The sequence below is a fragment of the Macaca nemestrina genome, chromosome 14 (assembly GCF_043159975.1).
Source record: "Macaca nemestrina isolate mMacNem1 chromosome 14, mMacNem.hap1, whole genome shotgun sequence".
Taxonomy (NCBI): Eukaryota; Metazoa; Chordata; class Mammalia; order Primates; family Cercopithecidae; genus Macaca; species Macaca nemestrina.
The window spans coordinates 38118005-38139932 of NC_092138.1; the positions used below are offsets into that span (position 1 = coordinate 38118005).

Here is a 21928-nt window from a genome sequence, read left to right on the forward strand (position 1 = left end):
TTTAACAGAGTCATAAAACCTTTAAATACGATACTTCTTTTTGTGGGATTAGGAAAAATAATAAGTGAGTTGATATTTTGTCACTTGCAGATGAAGAAAGAAACTAATTATCTTTTAAAAATTATTAGGGTTACAATCATATTTCGTCAAATTTACATAACTGATTCACAAATACCACATACATCTGTTACTATATGACTTAATGATAGCTATGTATATCCAAATAAAATGTAACTTAAAAAATAAGGCATTAATTTTTCTCATTTCAAATCATCACAAAATGTCATGTGATATGGTCTAGAAATGCACCTGTCAACAAGCATTTGTTTTTTGACCCGACTCCCATAGTAGTATGTGACCACCTAAGTAAATATTTCCCAGAAAACAATTAGAATTATACTACTGCTTTTTATTATTGAATTCTCTTCCAGAAAAAAGTGCAGCGTACAGACAGCAAAGGGCACCAGTTCCTGCTTGGACCCAAACGGAGTCTGTGATTACTCACGGGGCAGGTGGGTACCTCATGCTTCCTGCCCTTATCTCTTACATGGAGAGAGGTGATAAAATACAACGAGCTCCTTAAGATACATGCTTATAGATACAGATTGGAATGGAAGATTCAAATCATCAAATGAGAGGAGATTTTGGCTTTCTATCACTTGCTTTATCAGCTATTTTACAGCATGGGTAATTGAATGATGGCAGTGTTCACACACAAAAAAATAATGATGGATATTTCTTTCATTCTTTATAACTCTAAAATAGGATAGGCAATTTAATGGGTTATGGTTATGAACTTCTTTCATTTGTCTTTTATTTTCTCAACCCTCTCTTAATGCTGGAATAAAATGAAATGGAGCCTTTTAAAAACAAGTTTTTCAAAGGAGAAGTGTTCTGAAGGAGTTTCTTTTTTTAAGAGTCAAGATAAGAGGTTATGGGGGAAAAACGCTATTCCAGGGACAGAAGAGCAAGGGAGTGAGGGTGAAAATAATTAATATAAACCCCCAAAAGGGAGCTAGATGGGTAGGAAAAAGAGTGAATGGAAATGAGATTATCAGATTAAGCATGTAAGCAAGAATCAAAATGAAGATACTCTTTTTAGATTTTGAAGGCCAAGGTTATAGGGACAGGGAGAGAGAAGCTATCTTGTAGTAGAGGCATGAGATCACCTTCACAGTAGCATTTCAAAATATAACACACCACAAGGAAAATGAGAACATGGATTAAAGTTTTATGAAAATAAAATTTGGACTGGAAAAATGTAAAAATCTATATAAAGGGAAGTAATTTTGAATTTAGTCATTTTAAATGTTTAAGAAAGGATATTATATGCTACTTTTTATAAGTTCATATTTATATTATAATTATAATCTGAAGACAGAAAGAATTTATAAGAACAATTACTAATGTTCTCTAACTGACCGGCCAGTGACCTAGGGGAAAAAATCTTATTAGAGATTAGATGTTAGAGGTAGAAATAAAATGGAAAAAGAGTGGCATATCAGAAAAATGTGGGTAGATATAGATTTGCATTCTAATTGTAGTCAAAGACACTACTCAAATCAACACATGGGCATAGTATGACTCAGATTATATTTTTTAAAAAAGGAATATGGTACCTTGGCATCTCTTTTTGGATACATACACGAATTCACCAGTGAAGATGTGGAATAAGAGTTAGAAGAAAAATTGGGAAACAATTCATTCTCCACCCCCCTCTTTTTGTTTCCCTTCCTTAATCCTTAATTTTCATGTGCTTTTGCCAAATTTTGAGAAATAGCCACAGGGAGCTATCTCAACGCTTGTGCAAATTAGATTTATATGTACAAATTGTAAAATCATGATAGTGTTTCAAAAAACATGTTGAAATCGAGCAATTATCTAAAACAATCAAATGAAAGCTTGCATGGAATTATTTACTTGTGAATGCACTAATGCCTCAATTATTATGAAAAGTGCTTATCTGCATAAAGCAGCTCAGAAGATTGGAGGCCGGAATAGATGCATGTTGGACAACAGAAGTCTATACCAAAACTAAATAAGATTCCAAATAGTACAGTCTTTACATTTTGATCTTACTGTAATGTAAACACTTTTCCAAAAATAACTGAAATGGCACTGAAGTATTTCTACTAAAATCAACCACCAAAGGACCATAGAACAATGATCAAGTCTTCAAAAATAAGGCAGCCTCTAAAATTGCAACAGAAATATTGGGTAAACCTACCTTTTATAAAGAAGAATAGCAATGACAATGCAGATGATAAAGACCACTGCAAGGACAGGGCCTACAACCCAGATCAAGCCTTCTTCTTCATCCGTGATTGGCTGTGGATCCAGATCCATTGACACCACGGGGTCGGAGTAAGGGCTGGTTGCATACATCTTCTGAGGAAAAGCAGAGTCTATTTCAGTGATAAAACAATGACTTTCTACAGAGTACCTTTAACATCAGAAGAAGCAAAAAATCGAGGAAATAGTGAATTTAATGAAAAGTGTGTGAAGCAACATCAGCAAAATAGAGGGGAGGGGAGAGGAGAATAAAGAAAAGAAAGGAAGGAAGAGGTTTTGTAAATACAAATTTCCTTATAGAGTGAAATACTTTATAATAAAGTAATTTTGATAGTACAAATTACTTCATAGACACTTTTTCACTGGGCTCTCTATATGGCGTATTAAATGATCCTATGGAGCGTAAAGTACCAGTAATTAACCAGTTGCAAAATGTTTACTGAACATTTACATTGGGCCAAAGTGTTAGATGCTATGTGAAAATCAAAAGAAAAATTAGAGTTCCAGCCCGCAAGGCATTATCATACAGTTAAGGAGACCAAAGTACATATTTACATTCAAAAATAAGTCAGTATTTAATTAAATGTGAATGTCGGTAGTCGTTAGTACTACTGTGCTTCTTAGTGCTTGGTACTACTTAATACTACTGCATATTAGTTAGGAAATGGAAGCCAAACAATGAACAAATAAAGTCTACAATTTCAAAAGGGAATTCCATAGTTCAAATTACAGATGTGAGATATACAGAATTGATGATATGGCTTTATAAAATATAGAATTTTTAGAACTTAAAAGAATTTAGCACTTCTCATTTAGTTTTATTACAGTTATTGCTCAGAGACTGGTATGTCTGTTCTCAACAGACAATTGATAATATATTTTTCAAAAATACAGTTACTTGGAGAAAAAATGGACTAAATACTGATGATTTTTATTTCTATGATATCCTATCCCATTTAGTTCTGTCCTATTTTAGCCTATATTAGGAAAACATCTTGACTCTACCTGCCCCCTTCAAGTCCTTATCTTCTACTTTCCAATCCAACAGAAACTAATCCATATCCACTAACTGCTCTGCTTCTACTACTCACTCCTCATCTCTTCTCACTCCAACAACACCACTGTTCCTTTTTTTTTTTTTTCTTCATTTGCCAAATCTAATTGCCTTTATTCACTCTTTACCTTTCCAGACAACTTTTCCAGATTTGCCATAGTGGATCAAGCCTTCTTTAAAATTTTTATCTCTGGCTCTCTTAATTTTGTACTAAACCAGTCCTGTCCTCATCTTTCCAACTGCTCATGCCCTGCTGAGTTAATTGCCTCTGACTCCATCCTATAGACCAACATTCTTTAAAAAAAAAAAAAAAAAAAATTTATAGAGATGGGGTCTCACCATGTTTCCCAGGCTGGTCTCGAACTCCTGGTCTCAAACAATCCTCCAGCCTTGGCCTCCCAAAGCTCTGAGATTATAGGTGTGAGACACTGTGGCTGGCCCTGAACCCAAGTTCTTAAGTTCTATTCTCTACTAGCATCTCTTGTCCTCTTTTATCTGGCAAGGTTAGCCCAAGCTTTAACTCTCAACTTCCATGCAGAATATGTCTCTTCATTAATGCTCCTAAACTCAGATACTCTCTGAAATCCCAGATCTTCATTTCCAATCATTTCTAGAGACCCCCTACATATATGTTCAAATTAAGTATGAATTTAATTTTTTCCAGATACTACTTCCCTTCCTCCTGACTTCCCAAATTCTCTCATCCTCTCAGTATCTAGGAATGGATACTGATTTTACCTTATAGAAACAGGAATAGACTGGAAACACTGATTTTAGCTTATCAGTGACCCCCAGGTCCATCTGCTCTTCTTCTAGTCTCACTTTTCTTTAGGACCTTACTTATGTGCTCCTAACCATACCAAGTTTCTTCCTTCCTCTAATAGTCTCCACTGCTGCTAGAGGTATCATCCTAAACTGCAACTATAAAGCCTTCAAGAGGCTCTCTTGAGATTCCCAAATAAAACATAGATAACTTAGCACGATTCTCAAGGGCATCCACAATTTTACTGTAAACTTGCTTACAACACACAACACATTCCATCACAGTGGGCTTCTTGCTACTACTCCCTAAATGCTCTATTCTTGCTCCTCAACTCCCTCACAAGTTCCACAACATTTAGCTCCTGAAATTGAACAACAACTCTCCAGGCCTCCACTTGAATACTGCCTCCAGTGAAACCACCCCTTTTTAACTGACTGGCAGTGATCGGTCATTCCCCTCTAAAAAAAAAAAAAAAAAAAAAAAAAAAAGGTACAAATAATACAGTTAAATTTTTATTTAGTCCTTATTTTTGTTTTTGTTTTTGTTTTTAATGGCACTCACCAAACTCTATTTTGGCTTTTTATTTGTATACATACTTCATTTTCTTTGGTGAAACTACAAACTCCTAGAAGGCAGGGATTTATATATTTTTTGTGTTTATATGCTTAAAGCAGCTAGCACTGAACTTTGTACTTAGTGGGTTCTCAACAAATCTTGGCTGAATAAGACAAAAAATGTTCATCTTTTCAAATGACTGAAACTGTCAAGACATCAGTATATATGCTCATTTTTCATGATCAGTACATATATTTAAATGTTTTAACCTGCATCTTTAAAAAATTTAGTTTATGGCATCTATTCTGAATTTAAGTACAATGAGCTCGGCCATCAAGCAGGAGAACAGATGTCCCACTGAATGCTTGTATACTACTCTTCTTTCTCATTTTCGTCATTGTGCCCAGGAAACAGACTGACTAGATTTTCAGATTTTCTAATGCATTAAAAGAAGATGGAATCCCAGTATGTATGTCCAAGCCTCTCAGAGGCAGCAAAAAAAAAAAAAAAAAAAAAAAAAGGATGTATATGGTATAAGGATTGACACAAAGGACTTGGCAAAGAACTATGTATTTAAGTTACATGATTCTTTATATCATTGTTTTGGTTTATACGATACCCACTCCATTTTGTAGGCAATGCTAAAATAGTTTGGTAGACAGAACTAGGCAAAACTGTCCGATTTGAAATTCTTTACCAAGAACCTTTAAGATAATAATCATGGTCCATTGAGATGGAAGTCTAAGCATAGGTTTTCCCAAAGAACATAGATTTCCAACCCATTCAAGAAACAGAGATGTATGAAAATGAAAAGAAAACGAAGTCATAAAATGATACCAGCCTCATGAAAAATATAATTTCTTATGTATGGGAGTAAGAGAAGAGATTAAATTTTGGATCATTCCAAACCAGTAATCTGACATTCTTAATGTGAGACAATAGATTAGGGGATAGCTTGTGTCTTTGAGAGGGAGGGAAAAGCGTTTTCTCTTTGCAAATTACCAGTCTACCCTTGGAACATTGTTATAATCTGTTACGGAAATTTGAGGCTTACACAAAGGCTTTATTATTGCAAAACAACTCTAGCTGGATACAAGTCTCTTCCAGGCCTGAAAATATTTATGATATATAAAGGAAATAAATATCGTATATATTTGGAAGCAATGCTGAGAAAGATGACAGAATAAAGGGGCAACTTCATTAACACATGTAAAAAAAATCTTAATTCTATAATTAATAAGCAGATGACATACTAAAGAAAGGGGCAGACTCTTCATCAGTTGTGACCTATTTAGACACTAGCGGAAGACATCAGAAACCAGAGTGTGTAGTTCAGTCGCTCAGTCTGCAGGATTGAATGAGATTCCTCTCCTTTGCTAGATTCTCTGATCTACCTCAATGCTCTAAGTGTGCTTTTTGAAACATTCCTAGAGCTATTAAAAGAAAATTCCTCTCAAATATTTAAAAGTCATTTTTGAATAAAAGAAAAAGATGATTTCTTAACATTTCATTCCCTTGATGTTCTGCCTTAAAACCTTCAACTAGAAAGAGAAAGCATTATCTGTACATTAAAATTCCAGGAAGACCATCACTTTGTTTTCAAATGACATTCTGAGCACAAAGGTAAACCAGGCAGAGGGGCTGCCTTTGTGTTTTGATTTTCCATGGGATAATTCTTTCAGTCACTCGAAGAGAGGCCCCACTGTATACCCTAACATCTGATGTGGAGAAATCTTTGATACATCATGAGCTGCTTCTATTCAGGAAATGACTGGCTCAGAGTTATCACACCTGTCATATATAGACGCTGATTACATAAATGAAGTTTAGAATATGTATATTAAATGTTCATGTGAACTGCCACTTCAAAATTCACCCCCTTCCTATCTACAATAGCTCTCCCCCCCCTTTTTTTTTTAAATATTCAAAGCAACTGAAACATAAAATGACATATAAGCAAGATGGATTACATAACAGAAGAAAATTCATTATTTAGAATACCTTAGGAATGCTCTCTTTTATTAAATTATTTTATAACTTCCTCAGCTGTTCACTGATAAAGTCACTCATAAATTTCTAGAATTAAAGAAGCTGTTGTATTTGCCTCTTTCTAGATAGACCTTCCTCATGAATCTAGGTAGAGGCACTGTAGTCTCACTTGGCAAATATAGGAGAATAAATACAATCACCCCCAAAGCCAATATTTTCAGAAATATGCCATGTTGAATGGCTGAGCTTGTGAGTTCCCATTGCAATCACAGGGGCTAATGTAAATCAGGTATTATGCAAGATGAGAGCAGTTTCCTTTTCTTGACAGCAGTCATTTTGAAAGGATGAGGGAAGGAGATTGTGAGCAATGCTGGTTCTAACACGATAATATTTGTGTTACATCAAAAGGTATCAGGAATCATATCCTATTGGTCTGGAACTTCACAAAGTAGAGGGCCACGTAAATTTCCTTCATCAGAGACACAGTCTCATTTGTAATTCAGTCTTGGGGAATATATTCAGCAATGTCCAAAGAGTCGGCAGCCTGTTATTACACTTAAGTTAATAACAGTTCATGAGAAATAGAGGATGAATATACCTACAAATCCCTAAATAACCACATTCCAGTGAAAATGTATAAGCATACCACAGGAAAGAGATGCCATCATAATTAACTTACAGACTCTGCATGTTCCATTACTGCTAACACAAAGAAGACATATTCTTGACCACTTTGGAGTTGCTTGTTTGTAAATCCACCATAATGCTTGTCATCCCCCAGGGTGAACTCAGTGGGAAGGACATCAAAGTGAGCGGCAATATATGGCTTTAATTCAACTTCTCTCCCATAACGGATGCTTCTGCGCTTCCTAGATATCTCCTTAAGCAGCTTAAGGAAAAAAGGGAGAAACAGAAAAAGAACTGTAAATAATAACCCAACTTATTGATAATTTAATGAGAGAAATTAATTCAGCACTGGGAACAACTCAAATGCAATTTGTTCACATTTCATATAGCACATAAGCGTCACTAAATCTCAGTTCTCTCAATATTTCAAATGCTTCTCTTCCTGTTAAGGTAAGATACTGGACTGCTATTATAAGGTCTAGGCTATAAACACGGGGCAATTAGATCCTTTACTGTAGCTCATTTCATTTCCTACACTAATGAAATTCTCTCGAAGGGCAATAGTGCATCTTAACTTGTCTAAGGAAAAAAGTCAGCTTGATTCATAAAAGCCTTGCCTTGTAGGAGATTTATTAAACAAGTAGTAACCTCAGACAAAGACATCTAAATCTTTAAATACAGCCGCATTTTAGAAGAGGTTAGTGCCAGTTTAGATTGCTTTTAGTAATTAGATAATTCATATGACACAAATTCCCTCAAATCAGCAGAAGCAGAATCCAACAAACAATTTTTAATATACACATATTAAATAGACATTGTTACTCATTTACCAATTTCTGGCTTGACTTAAATCCCTGGTTAGGCAATTGGAGTGCACTTCCTTATACTTGATCATGGAGTCAACTTTTTCTAGAATCGACCTTTCTTGGGAGTGTGTATATCTTGTCAGATAATATAGGCAAGGTAGATGAAAATTAATTTTAGTACTACCTTGAAGAAAACACACATGCACATGTATATACAGATCCTTCATGTATTTCTAAAGAAAAGAGGTAGAATTTATTTTTTGATAATCTATTGTTTTTCATTGACTCCTTTATTACAAGAAAATCATACTAACAGTGGTTATGAACACTGATTTCAAAGTTACCTTGACATCCAATTAAAATTGGTATTTCACAGGGCTTAACAAAGGAAAGATCTATATTAGTCTGGGATGCCTGTTGATGTAAGCAGCAATCTTTTTGCCAGTTTCTCGGAAATAATTTTTTATTTTATTTATTTTAATATCTATGTATTAATAGAAAAGTCTACATATTTGAGGACGAACTGGAAAATGGAATGAACCCTGTCTTCATCTTGATAAACAAAATTAAGATACTGATGGAAACGGTGCAGCAAAACTAATTACTATTCCTGTTTTTGTAAATAGAAATGATCTAGTGAAAGCCAAAGTAGTGATCTCTACTTAGTAGAATGAGAGCCTGGCATGATCAAGGCTAAGCTTCTGTGATAAAATGGCTTCAGACTGTTTATAGGAGAAACACTGAATCCTTCTGTTAGGGATCTGATGGTACGTTACAGTCCCTTCTACACTGGGAGTAGTAAATGTGCTCAGCTGGTTCAAAATTGTATCCTAAAAATGTTAAAAACCGGTCTTTCAGTTATAGGAAAATTTTTGCCGACATTATTTTTCAATAATATTTAATTTATAACGTGCTAAAATTTTCTGTTAATTTGAGTTTACTGATGCAATTAAAATTACATGAAATGTGAGCTGTTTTCGGAAAACCACGGTAGATTGGGCATCACTTGATTAGCAAATTTGGACCATCCCATAATAAATTCAGTTATGCTGATCAATTATGCACCAACTGGCCAGTAAAAACACAAGGCCAGAAAGTTAGCACTGTCTTTCAATCTTATTGTCAAATTTAGCTTTACTTATAATAAGGATAATTATAACAATAATAGTTTTCATTTACTAAGCAATTACTGAGTGCCAGACACTGTTCTAGGGATCCTAAACATGCATCAGCTCCAATTTACTCCTCATAATAACCCTATAAGCATGGCTACTATAATCCTCATTTTATAAATGAAGAAACTGGGGCACAATAGAAAGTCTCAATATATAATTAGACTCAATTAGTGAAATAAAATGAAATTCCATGCTAGAGATTTTTTCAACGATAATTTAATTTACTTAATTATTATACAATATCATAAGGAAATATAATGTTTAAGTTCTGATACTCTAAATTGTTCTAACTCTGTGTATTTATACATATAATTTTTATGTATCTGCTTATATCAAGACAGATGAATGTGTTATTTCTTTTTTCTTGATTCTTTTCATATGCTAATTTAAAAAAAATCTGATGCCAAATATTTAATGCAATATTATAATTGAAGTGTCATTACACAGGTTATTGTTGATATGTAGTAAAGGATAGTAGCCTATTACACCAAGAAGGAAAATGCACTGCAGATGTGCCGAACAGCTTTTTAAAGTTGGGTAATCAAAAACATTTATCACCAGTTGTTTATGTGACTGTGTCCCCTCTTCTACTTCACTGATCAAACCCTACCTTGATTTTATTCATATTGCAGATGCAGTTAATAGTCATAATTCATCCATATCATTGTCATTCCCACAATCACTTTCTGCTAGGATTTCTTTAGAAGACTTATAGGAAGTAATTCAGAATAAAATATTTGAGCTTTTGGGTATTCTTAGATCCAGTGCCGTCATTCATTAAAGTCAAACCTGGAACATCACTCTGCCCCTTTAGGTTGCTCTAATCTCTGTAGGGTGCTTCCTATGTCACAGGTCAAATGGTTCAAATGGGCTCAGATGACACCAAAGTTAGCCAGCATGTTACAGTTACAACCACAAATACCACATTATTTTACGACAAGCCTTTGAAGTACAATGCAATGAACAACTCATGATATATTACATGACCTGCTCTGAATTAAATATCACTAACATTTTGGGAGTCATTCTGCTCCAAATTCATTTTGACTATCAATGTCTGCTCTGCCCAGTTTGACCTTGACAATAGGAGTTTCAGTTTATAAATTTATCATGTGGAGATCATCCCCGTAACAAAGGATAAATGAACTCAGAAGATAATTTTGAGAGTAATACTGTTTGGAAAGCCTCTTTCAATTTTTTATGGGCCTAGGTATGAGGCATATGTGTGGAAATTCCCTTAGGCCACTATTCTATTCAATGATATGGTTCCAACAATTTGAATTATAGGCCTTTCTGAAAAATTACTTGATCAAATACATTTAAGAGAGGAACACTGCTTTGTCAAACCTGGCAGTACCAAGCTATAGATAAAATTACTACAATGCTTTTATTAAAAAAAAGAAGCAAAAAACTGTCTGTAGGGATCAAAAACTGGATGAGTAAGCATAAAGTGAGGCCATAGCCTACTTTCATTTGTTCCCCTCCACAATGGTTACAAGATTATTGAGGTAATTCCAGAAGATATATCAAGGACTTTACTTATCAGAAATAATTTTCATTTTCCAGTCAATGCATATCTTATTTCTTCCACCATTAATTCTACAATGTGGTCTCAATTATATCAGTAAGAAAAGTGGGAAACAACCTATCCCAACCCCAAAATTTTGAATAAAATGTTCTTTATCAAACTATTATACAGATTAATGCACCACAACTTGGATGATTAAAATGACCCTTTGTTATGGGAATCAGCAGCAGAGACCCATAGAATTTAATTGCAAGAAAGTTCAAAGTCATATAGCCCTATACTTTAATCCATTAGCGTTGCTGTGCATTTTGGAGGTTAAAACGTGGCTATAAAAGAGAACCACTTTCTATTATTTACTACCAAATGGTTTTACTTCTAAGGAAAGCTTATTATTTAAAAGTATCTGATGTCATTTTGGCTTGGCTCTCAATGTCTTAAAAACTTTTTTTTAATAGGTAGAACAATTCATAGATCTACAAGTTGCCTTTGCACTTTAAATCACATTCCAACTTAAACGGAATGATGACACTTCTGTAATTCAGCTGAGAACCAATTAAAATAGTAAAGAATGTATCAAGATTAACTGATTAGTCAGTTGCAAGTAAAATCATGTTTGGCTTCAAAATGCTTAGAAAAGACCAGCTGATCATTCTGCATTTTCTGTTAAAGGATTACTATTTTCTCAATATCGCAGAATAATGATTTTGTTCCTTTACCATCAACACAAAACAATTAAATTAATAACATATCTAAATTACTTGATGACATTATTGAAATAATGTCTCATTTTACACAGCCCCAATGCTCATCTAATCACTAGTGACAGAAAAGCATAGGCCTAACCTTGAACTCATCTCCTCATCTGAACTTGATCAAATTTAATTCAGATAAATGAAGCCAGTGATAACATAAATCCCACTTCTAGAGATGACATATGTCTGCCAAAGAAAGCTAACAACCTTTCTGGTCAGATCACAGTCTCCTTTGTACAGACACAGATATGAAATAAACATCACCTCTCTGTAATGTAGGTAGGGAATTTATTCTTTTCCTTGCTCTGTTTGTACTAATTTGAGGTAGAAGAGATACCTAGAAATAAAAGGTTGTACTACAAGATGTGGCCTATGCTATAAATAAACCCAATAAATTAAAATCTCATGTTTTCCAAATGGGGGCATTACGGTTATTTGCCTTATGAACTGATTGAAAACAGCATCATGTTAAAATAACAAAGGCTCTTCCATATTTTAAAATGTGAATTCTACTCATTAACTTGCTGTGGTCCTCTGGGCATCTAGCTCAACACTTCTGGATCATATTTTCTTATCTAAATAGAAGTATGTAAAAATTATGCCTTGTTCTTCATGTTATGCATTACCTTTCAAAAATGTCCTTACACAAGAAGAGTACCAATTATAATGCACCTGCTGTTGCAAGATTTTGGAAATCCACATTATATGTTTAGTATTTGTTGTTTCTTGTTCTATATATGTTGCTTTGCTCACAATTTTGTGATTTGTGTTGTTTTCTCTATTGTTAAATACATTTTTGACCCTGAAAACCTACAGAATATAGAATAAGGCAAACACTTGGTAATCAACAGAATTCTGCAAGAAACTGGTCAAGTCCATATATAGTAGGTCAGATGAACTCTGCTGCAAATTGCAATTTGGTGTTTGTAACAGCCTCAGCAACTGTTGCACTAATGAAGGGGACCTTGGGATTTATATCAATGGTGATTAAGTCTTTGCTGACAATTCACTTCACCTTCCACACCTCTGCATCATGTTTTACAAGGGGCAAGGGGCAAAATATTAAGGCCAACAAATATTAGACAGGTTGTAAGCTTTATTGCAGCTTAATGTTTTTTAATTAAAGCCAAAGGATCTTTGTTGGGATCCCCAGGGGTTAGCATGCCCACAGTACTGAACCATCCAACCAGCTAGGTATGGAGAAGCCAGCACCCAGATTAGATCCTGAAAGGCCTCAAAGGGAGGGGGTGGATATGCAGCAAATTAAATAACTAATGAAAGACATAGCCAACAATAACATAGTTACCTCATCTAATTCCATTTCATCTGGACTCTCCCATGGCTTGATAAATTTCCCGCGAGATTTCTTCAAAGGCACGATTATTATGTAGTAACCTCTGCACAAGAATGAATAGATAAAAGTTAGGTTAGTTCAAAGGAGGAAAACGTGGATATACCCTTAAGTCTTCCACAGAACAGTGAGGCTGAAGGCAAATTATGGATATGGGGTGACTTATCCATTTTTTACATTAATGACAAATAACCACCTGTTTGTTCAATTTTAAAAACAACACGGGAAGACGTTTATGTGTGATTGCAATGATCTTGTATGGTAATATCATCATGGTTGACTGCTCTTTATTAGGTATCATAAACAGAGCAGGCACAGTTTGTTAGGGCCCTGGTGCTGGACACATACAAAGCTGGAATATTGCAATCTACCACCATGAGCTGCTGAACCAAATATTTTCTATGACATTAATTTATAAGAAGATGTTTTTAAAAGGGGGGTGCATAAGAAAAATTCTACTCCTAGCTCACATAAATACCTATTAGTACTGTTGTTTATACAAATCTAAAATGCTTCTTTATTTGAATCAAAATTTTTTAAGTAACAAAAATTAGGTATAATTGCATAGAGTAAGACATTAAAAATTCCCTTCTTTTTCTACCCATCAAACTGCAAACCTCAAGGTAAGTACCTCAGAAAATTGGAGAAAATCACAACTTAAGGGCCTTCGAAATAGCTATCAATATAATGACATCTATACGAAAAGACAAAAGTAACTGAATCCTTACACTGAGAATGGTCAACTAAAATTTAAGGAATGTATAAAGGCACCCATCCACAAATAGGTATGGGTTATTTGCAAAGCTGTTTTGTCACTTCAGTATAGAATATACTCTGCTTTCATATTCCTGTTTAGGGATTCTGCTCATACTGATCTTTAGTAGTAACTATACAAGGACTTTGAACATACTGTATAATAATAACATTAATCACTTCCTACTTCTCAGGTACCATATTAAATGCATAATCTGATTTTGTCCTCCTATAGAGAAATTCTTTCAGCAAAGCCTAGGTATAGCCTATAAAGCTACAAGGATTGGTCACAGGCAAAAAAGACAGATCTGTAGCAATTAAATAATTGCCAAATTAAAACAGATAGTAATGGGACGCAAAGCTACATTTATCTTAATGGTGGCAGTGATCTGTTTCTTTTTCTTATTTACTCTATGTATCATAATGTATTTTCTAAGGACTCCATACACTTCATGGAGATTTACTGTGAAAATGAACACACACACGGACCCAAACATACCCACATACCTTTAAAAGAGGAGGCCACCACACAGGACAAAGAAACAAGAGGAAGGACACTACCAACCCTATGTCACACTGAATCAGAGACCAGTCACAGAGACCATAGAGGCCAGGAAGGCCTCTTTCTACTCATCTCAAAGCAAAACCTGTAACAAATTCAGCAAACTCTCTGTGATTAAAAACTCTGTTTTCATTAAGGGTCTAGAGCAGAGCTGTCCGGTATGGTATCCACTGGCCCCTGGGGGCCATCAAGCATTGCCAATGTGACTAGCCCAAACTGAGACCCTCTGCAAATGTAAAAGATACATTGCATTTCAAAGACGTAGCATTAAAAGAAAGTGTGAAGTATCTCAGTAATAATTTTTAAACTAATGATGACATGATAAAATAATAATCTGGATATATTAGGTTAAATAAATTATTAAAATTAATTTCACCCACTTTTTATTTTTTCACTGTTGCTACTAGAAAACTTAAAATGTCACACGTGGCTTTCATTATATTTGTTGGACGGCACTGCTCTAGAGCGTTCTGGAGAAGAATATGGCACTTGGAGATATGTCTGGCTGAGAGTTTGGGTTGATCTTGGGCTTAGACCCAAGAATCTCAGTTATACATTCTGAAATATGTGAGTAAAAAATACCAGGCTGTGATATGGGGGGAAATACACCGAATGTGCTCAGCACAGTGTGTATATAGCAGTAAATAGATGCCAGCTGCTACTGGCTAGTATGAACATCACGGTTGGAGAGATGCATCTGAACTATCTTGTTCAGTAAGACTCCATGAAATTCCGTGAGCTGCAGGTTAAAGAACTTGTCAAACTTCTTTTCCCCCTAATCGAGAATTCAAGTCAAACCAGACAAGTACACCACAATCCTTTCTCCACGGTGCCCTGAGCAACTAATCAACAGATACACAGGATTATACCACCTAGCCATTCATTTTCTTTACTACAAATAATCATACTGATCAAGGAGGATGAGGAGAAGGCAGAGTTGGAGTGTGTGACAGAGACCAATATCTTTTATTTTATGATCCAGAGTAATCTTCCCCCCTTCCTGTCCTCCCACTACCTGACGGATTTGCCAAACAAGTCCATCACGTTAAATGAGTATGGAGGAGAATGACAGAGCTGCAACTGAGCGTACAAAATCACACTGCAGATGTGCTTGATAAACACACTTGTCAAGGAACCTCTTGCTTTTCACTACCAACTGCTTGAAGTCAGAAGAGCTCTACACATAAACCAATGATATTGCATATTATCAGAGCGCTACCATTGTCCTCCTTCAGAATCCTGTAAATCAAGGTTAAGCTGATGAGTTTCATTAATTTTTTTCTTCTGCTTTCATACTTTGATTCGCCATTCTTGTACATGAAAAAAAAAAATCCATTCTTTCTTCGGCACCACTCCCCAACTACTCATTTTACTTGTGGCTGGGATAAGAATTGAACAGCCTCTCCCACAGCAATTAATTAACGGTACGGCCAGATATCCCTAACCTTTTTTCTCCAGTGATCTCTAAAGCATTCATCTAGGGCAGTCAAAGTGAAGCTTGCTTCAAAGCAGCTCTCGCACATTGAAAGAAATAGGGCAGGGGCAATTTGAAATTCTGTATTATACAAAGCTTCGCCTCAGTCTAAATCCACACATTTCAACTGTGCTCGCTGCAACTATGGCTTTGTAAACATCAACTTCCTTGCTTTACCTGCAACCCGTCTCTCCCCTGAGGGTCCTACTTCCTTTGCAGCTTTCTCATATGGCAGCTGTGGATTTATCCCTCCTCCCCTACCCATGAACCTCAGAGGCAGGGTTTGGGATTTCTTTCCTGGCTTCCCATAGCTTCCTGCAGGTATTTTTCTTCCACCTTCTTGCTTTGGTAGTAACAAACCCCTTCTTTTTTGAAGTGCATGCAATCCAGCTATATTATGATCTTCTCTGGCTGAGTTTGGCCATCTAGTACCTCCCCCAGCATCTCCTTTCTCTCAGGGAAGATTCTTTTGCAGGGTTCACGGCCTTCTTTTTTCTCCAAACTCTGCCATCATCCTGGGTGATTTCAACCCTCATAGGTCTGGCCCATGTACCACTGAAGCTCTCAGATTCTTCAATTCTCCCTTTCCAAAGCCCGTCTCCTCCACCCAACCTTAGCTGAAATCTATGCTCTCCATTCTCTCTGCCAGAATCCAGGGAGCTGAACACAACTTGAGAAATAAAGCACAGGGCAGAATAATGCCATAAATTGAGAATCAGCAAACCCAGTTAGGCCTTCAACATGGCCTGGCAATCTCACCACTACCTAGTTTCCCAATAACTTCTCCAATTTCCTAGTCCTTCCATTTTCCACAGTAACGTTCTCACTTTCTCCTCTACTTTGAAACCTTGGACGTTCAAACCTCCCCATTAGAAGATGGCCTCATCTCTTACGTACAGAGAAAATGCAAAGATTCAGACAATTATTCCCTCATCATCTGTCACCAAACTACAAGCCTATCTAGATCTGTAAACAAACCATACATTTTCTTTTGGTAAAGTAGAAGGGCTGGCCCTACTTTTGAAGGCCATTAACTATCTCTTGAATTGTTTTCCATCTTCTCACTTTCTTAGGAAGTTTACCATACATTGTACTCCTTCTCTCTCATATAGCTCAACTTCTCCTTCCTCATTTGATCCCATCCTTTAGCTTTCAACCATGTATAAATATGTGCAATACAGAGAACAAAACAAACCACATCCCACTCTAGTCACCTCTCTCTCTCCCACCCCTGACTGCCAAAATTCTGCAAATAGCTGTGTGTTCCTGCTGCTCCCACTGCCTCCCTTTCGCCTCACTTCCCGGCTGACTAGGCTTTAGCGCCTGCCTCCTCACTCCACCTCACTGCCATTGCCAGGGTGCTCAGTCATCTCCAGAGTGTTATATCAAAAGGGGAGTTTTTGATACTTTTCTGTCCTTCTTGACCTCTTAGCAAACGTTTTAAGATGTTAACACTCTCGATGAAACATTCTGAGCCCTTTCTCTGTGATATTCTTCTGTTATTTCCATGTATACCTCTTTCCACACTAACCTTATTTCCATAGCAGAATTTATCATTTGTGGCCCAGCCACAATGGTGACATTCCTCAAGGTTCTGGCCAAGAACTTCTATCCAGACCCTATTTTCATCCTAGATCTCATTCCAGCTCAGGGCATCATTTCTTAGCTATATGCAAATGATTTCCAGATTCATATCTTTAGCCAAGAATGTTCTTCTGAATTCCACTGGTTTATCTGACTTTAACTTAATGTCTCCATTGGGAGTTCAAAAGCACCCAAAATTTACTGTGGTTAAAATAATATGCCTTGCAAAATAAATCCTCCCTAATATTGCATTACAATCCATTTCAGTGCACAAGCCAGAAATCTGGGTGTTATCATTGACAATCTGCCTTTATTCTCTTCCTGTGTCATACTCAATCTATTGCCAAGTTCTATCACTTCCAAACCCTATCTCCAGTGCATGTGCTTCTCTCCATCTCTACTGCCACTCTTCTGGCCTCATTCCATGTCATATGCCCAGACTGTGACCTTACTCTCTCAACTCTCTATTGACTTTAGCCCCTTCTAGTGCAGTCTCTGAAATTTTCAATTCACAGTACAAAATTTGTTGTGCCATTTCCACTTTTTAAAACATTTCAATGGATCCTCATTTCTCTTAGGATAAAGACTAGAAGGTATCAGAAGGCCAGCAGGATATTGCCTGAATCCCTCTGACTGTGCCCTCTCAGCTATATATAGCTCGATAGGCTTTCAGTTTCTTGCATTTACCTTAGTCCAGCGGTTCCTAACCATTTTGGCACCAAGGACTGGTTTTATGGACGAAAATTTTTCCATGGACAAGGCGGAGGTTGGGGGGATGGTTTCAAGATGAAACTGTACTACCTCAGATCATCAGGCATTAGATTCTCATAAATAGCCAGCAACCTAAATCCCTCATATGTGCAGTTCACAATAGGGTTCATGTTCCTGAGAGATTCTAATGGCACCACTGATCTGACAGGAGGCGGGGCTCGCTCCAGTGGTAATGCTCCCTCCCCACTGCTTATCTCCTGCTGTGTGGTCAGGTACCTAACAAGGTTAGGAACTGGTACTCATCCATGCCCCAGGGGTTGAAGATCCTTGCCTTAGTCCATTCTGTCATTAAATCATTGATCATTCTGTTCCATCTGCCTAGAACTTTGTCACTTCCACCTAGTTAACTATTCTTTTTCCTTAAATATCTATTAACCGATTATTTTCTAAGCGAAATCTTCCCTGATTTTTATTTACACCAATTACCCCCATTATATGGTCTCTGTGGACAATTTTTAATCTATAAATTTTCTTATACAACAAATTTATATATTTATAAGCACATTACTAAAGCTGACATACATATAATACCCCCAAAATTTGCTTAACTTTGCCATTTTATCATGGAATTATTCTTCCACTGCAAAGAAAGTGGGTACAATAGGTGGCTCTCAGGAATTAACATCTCTCCTAAGTCAGGCAGTCAAAAATATTTGGCAGTTCTTCTCCATCAGAATTTTCAACTCTCAGTCTCATCAAGTTTTTTCTCCTTTCTTCAAATCAGCAATGGCATGCCCAAACAGAGTTTCTAGAAAACATAACTGCTTATTGCAAACATTCTTTTCTTTACTGGCCTACTCATGACCCTTGTTCTAATCTCACAGGACATTAAGGAAGATAAGATGATTCAGATATGAGAAGTGAAATGGGCAGCTAATATGTGCCCTATAAATTCATATCAACCAAATCATATGAGCTGAAAGAACTTGCTTGAAATGAAAAAAAAAAAAAAAAGAAATAAATTGCTTTTGGAGCTAGCTTTATTTTTGGGTAAAATTAAACTCAACATTCTGCTTTGCCTGTCTGCCTCAAGCCTGGAGTTTAGACTCAAAACAGCTTTTCAACATAGACTTTAACTATTAAAGTAATAGAAAAATAAATAACTTCAGAATCAATATATCTGGAAAGCCCTTGACTACTTATAAAGTAAGCTGTGTTTTCCCAGTCTATTACATTTAATTAGATAAGTTAAATCTAACCTTCAGAGTTTTAATTATATTAAGTAAAGTTTTACTAATTTCATTTAACATGTTATCATCAAGGGGCTCAGTTCCCCATAATTATATGGGAAGGCAAGCTCTGGTCTTTGTGGCAGTCCCACTTCGAATTCAGTCAGGCTTTTTGTATTAGTCTGTATTAGCATTCTCAAACATGTTAATTAACTGGGAGGTGAAAAATCCATCTAGGAGTTTAATGATAAATGTCATTCCTTGCATAAGCCTCCTGCTTTACCTCTCCTTAAATTCTCATGGTAACCCACTGACTTTATAGCTTCATGACACTAAACACACACTTCCGTGATCTGTACCCAAGCATATATGCCTGGTCACTCCTAGTTCTAAGGTTTCTCTGGGGCAGTCCTGTTTATGTCTACTTCTTTTGGAGTTTTAATCAGTTATCAATTGACCTAGAAAAAAAAAAAGTTTTATTTTGACCAATAAACTTAGGGTCACAGAGGCAGGGCCTGTGGTTCAGAATGTGGGCTCTGGAGTCAGGCTGCCTGAATTCAAGTCTTTCCTCTCTGGTTTTGTGTTGTGGGCTGGGGCAAGTCAGTCTATATTGTGTGTTCCTCGGCTATAAAATGAGGGGCACCCTTCCTGTGACGATTACATCAGTTAATGTGTGTAACGTCCTTTGCATAGCACCTAGTTTGCCCTCTGTTCCTATTAACTACTACCAGTATCAGCTGTATGATCTTGGCCAGGACACTTAGTACCATTGGGCCTCATTTTACTCATATGTAAATTAGAGGAAGAATACCTACCTCACAGGGTTATTGTGAGTCTTAAATGAAGCCTAATATCCTCAGTAAATTGCAAAGTACTATACAAATTTAAGCCTTTACTACTTTAATTCACAAACACATGATGAATTACTCTTCATTAAGCTGCTAATAGTGGAACACAAATCTTATGAAGCAACACTGTAAGCCATGCTTCCATAAAAATCTTCTTGTATAAAAGAAAAAGTTGAGAACAAATTAGTAAGACCAAAGAAATTTAAAATTTCATAAAATACCCTTATTCTTCATTTCCACTTTTTATAAACATAAAATGGTTGTTATAAAATTAATTTACACTGAGTACCTTCTGGTAGTTTTTTCTCTTAGTATAATCTGTGTTGTGCATTTTTTAAATGCCCAGGGTAAAATTCTGCTCTATGAAGTCACAGAAGTTCCCTATGTCATTACAACTTGCTTCTGATCTGCTAGATCTGACTGGCATTCTGCTCCCCAAATCTATTTAAATAGAAGGTTTAAGCACCACAGAATTCCTGATACCAGAACTTGCAGCATCCTTAAGGCTGTTACAAAAGAAATTTAGCCTTTCTGTGAGGGAACTCTCCTAATTTGGCACACAAAAAATATAAAAACCAAGTATGAAAGTAAAGAGATATTAAATTAATTAGAAATCATTGAACACTTTTGTTTTTAGGTGGTGAGGAGTTAAGGAGTAGGGGCCAAGATCTCCTGATTAACTTGGCCAGAAATGAAAGCACGGTTTCTGTTGGTCAACAAAACAGGTGTCAATCACCAAAACTGCATTTTGCTTGAAAACAAATAGGAAGCATTTTTCTGGATAGCTTTCATCTAAATAAAAGTTAGCAACGTGCCCACAGTTCTGGAATGAGTTCTGTTTCTTCCTCACGTTTTTCTCACAGAATACTGAATAAAAAGCTACAACCTTTCCTAATTTCTAAACTTGCCAACCACTGCAAGTGACACAACCCGGCACGGAGCTTCTTGTAATACCTGACCGCGCTACATTGACCAATCTAGAAAACAGGAACAGTAACCTTACAATATTATCCCTTTAAGAATTCTACTAAATAATCTAAGGCTTTTCACTAAAAGATTTGATTTTCATTTTCCATTTCTTTGATACTTTTCCCACTCAAGTACTTTCCTGGTTTAGTCTTTCACTCATTTCTTCCCCTAAGTGGCTGTAATATATTTCTGATAATCTTTAATTCATTTCTAGAAAACAAAAAATGTCCATAATAGTTTGCTTTCTTTTTCTGTTTCATAATGGTCTCATTTCTGTGATGTCAAAGTTACCTTTTTCCTGACTCCCATTTCAAATATAGAAGGGGAAAGTGCATAAATAAAACAAACAAACAAAAAAAATTGAACAAGCTAAAAAAGAAAAAAAATCTGACAAAGGTAGAAAACATTCTGCAATATTCGCAACTCCTTCAGAAACTGGAAAATGAAACTAATGTTTGCCACCAATGGGCTAAAAGTGCCGATTTCCAGTAATAGCTAACACATTTTATCAAGACAATTTGGTGAACAGCCTCTTAAAGGTCATTTTTTATATAAATAAAAGAAAGTATTGAAAACTAAATTAATAGTAAATGCTGAAGAATATACTATACTATTTTCCTCTCTCAACTGCTCTTTTTCTTGAAGAGACATGCATGATTTTTAATGGAATGAATTTATAGTCTATCTTTTCCCTGTTCTTTCATTATTTGTAACTTTTTCACCTTTATTAAATCTTTCTTATGCTATCAGACTCAGATTACATATGATCACCTTCAGGAGGCCTCCCCTGACACCCAAGTTGGGCTAAAACTTGATATTTGTGTTTCCACAACACCTGGCAGTACTCACCCTATTATATTCACATTATCTAGTTTCTGAATCTATTCTCTTACTATCAGGTAGGAC

The 21928-nt window shown here is 36.0% G+C and overlaps 1 protein-coding gene across 48 annotated transcripts in view; it reads right to left on the reverse strand.

Moving 5' to 3' along the window:
- Positions 1-21928, reverse strand: part of LOC105489121 (protein tyrosine phosphatase receptor type D) — a 2338800-nt gene that overhangs the window by 145154 nt on the left and 2171718 nt on the right. For 40 of the 48 annotated variants that reach the window (XM_011753819.3, XM_071078808.1, XM_071078775.1 and 37 more), the window contains 3 exons: positions 12848-12938; positions 7333-7542; positions 2228-2388 (listed from right to left, as the gene is read on the reverse strand). In XM_011753819.3, coding sequence (XP_011752121.2) covers positions 2228-2388; positions 7333-7542; positions 12848-12938 — 462 coding nt within the window. The remainder of the gene's footprint in view (positions 1-2227; positions 2389-7332; positions 7543-12847; positions 12939-21928) is intronic. The other 8 variants (XM_071078779.1, XM_071078788.1, XM_071078780.1 and 5 more) reach the window with 1 other exon arrangement.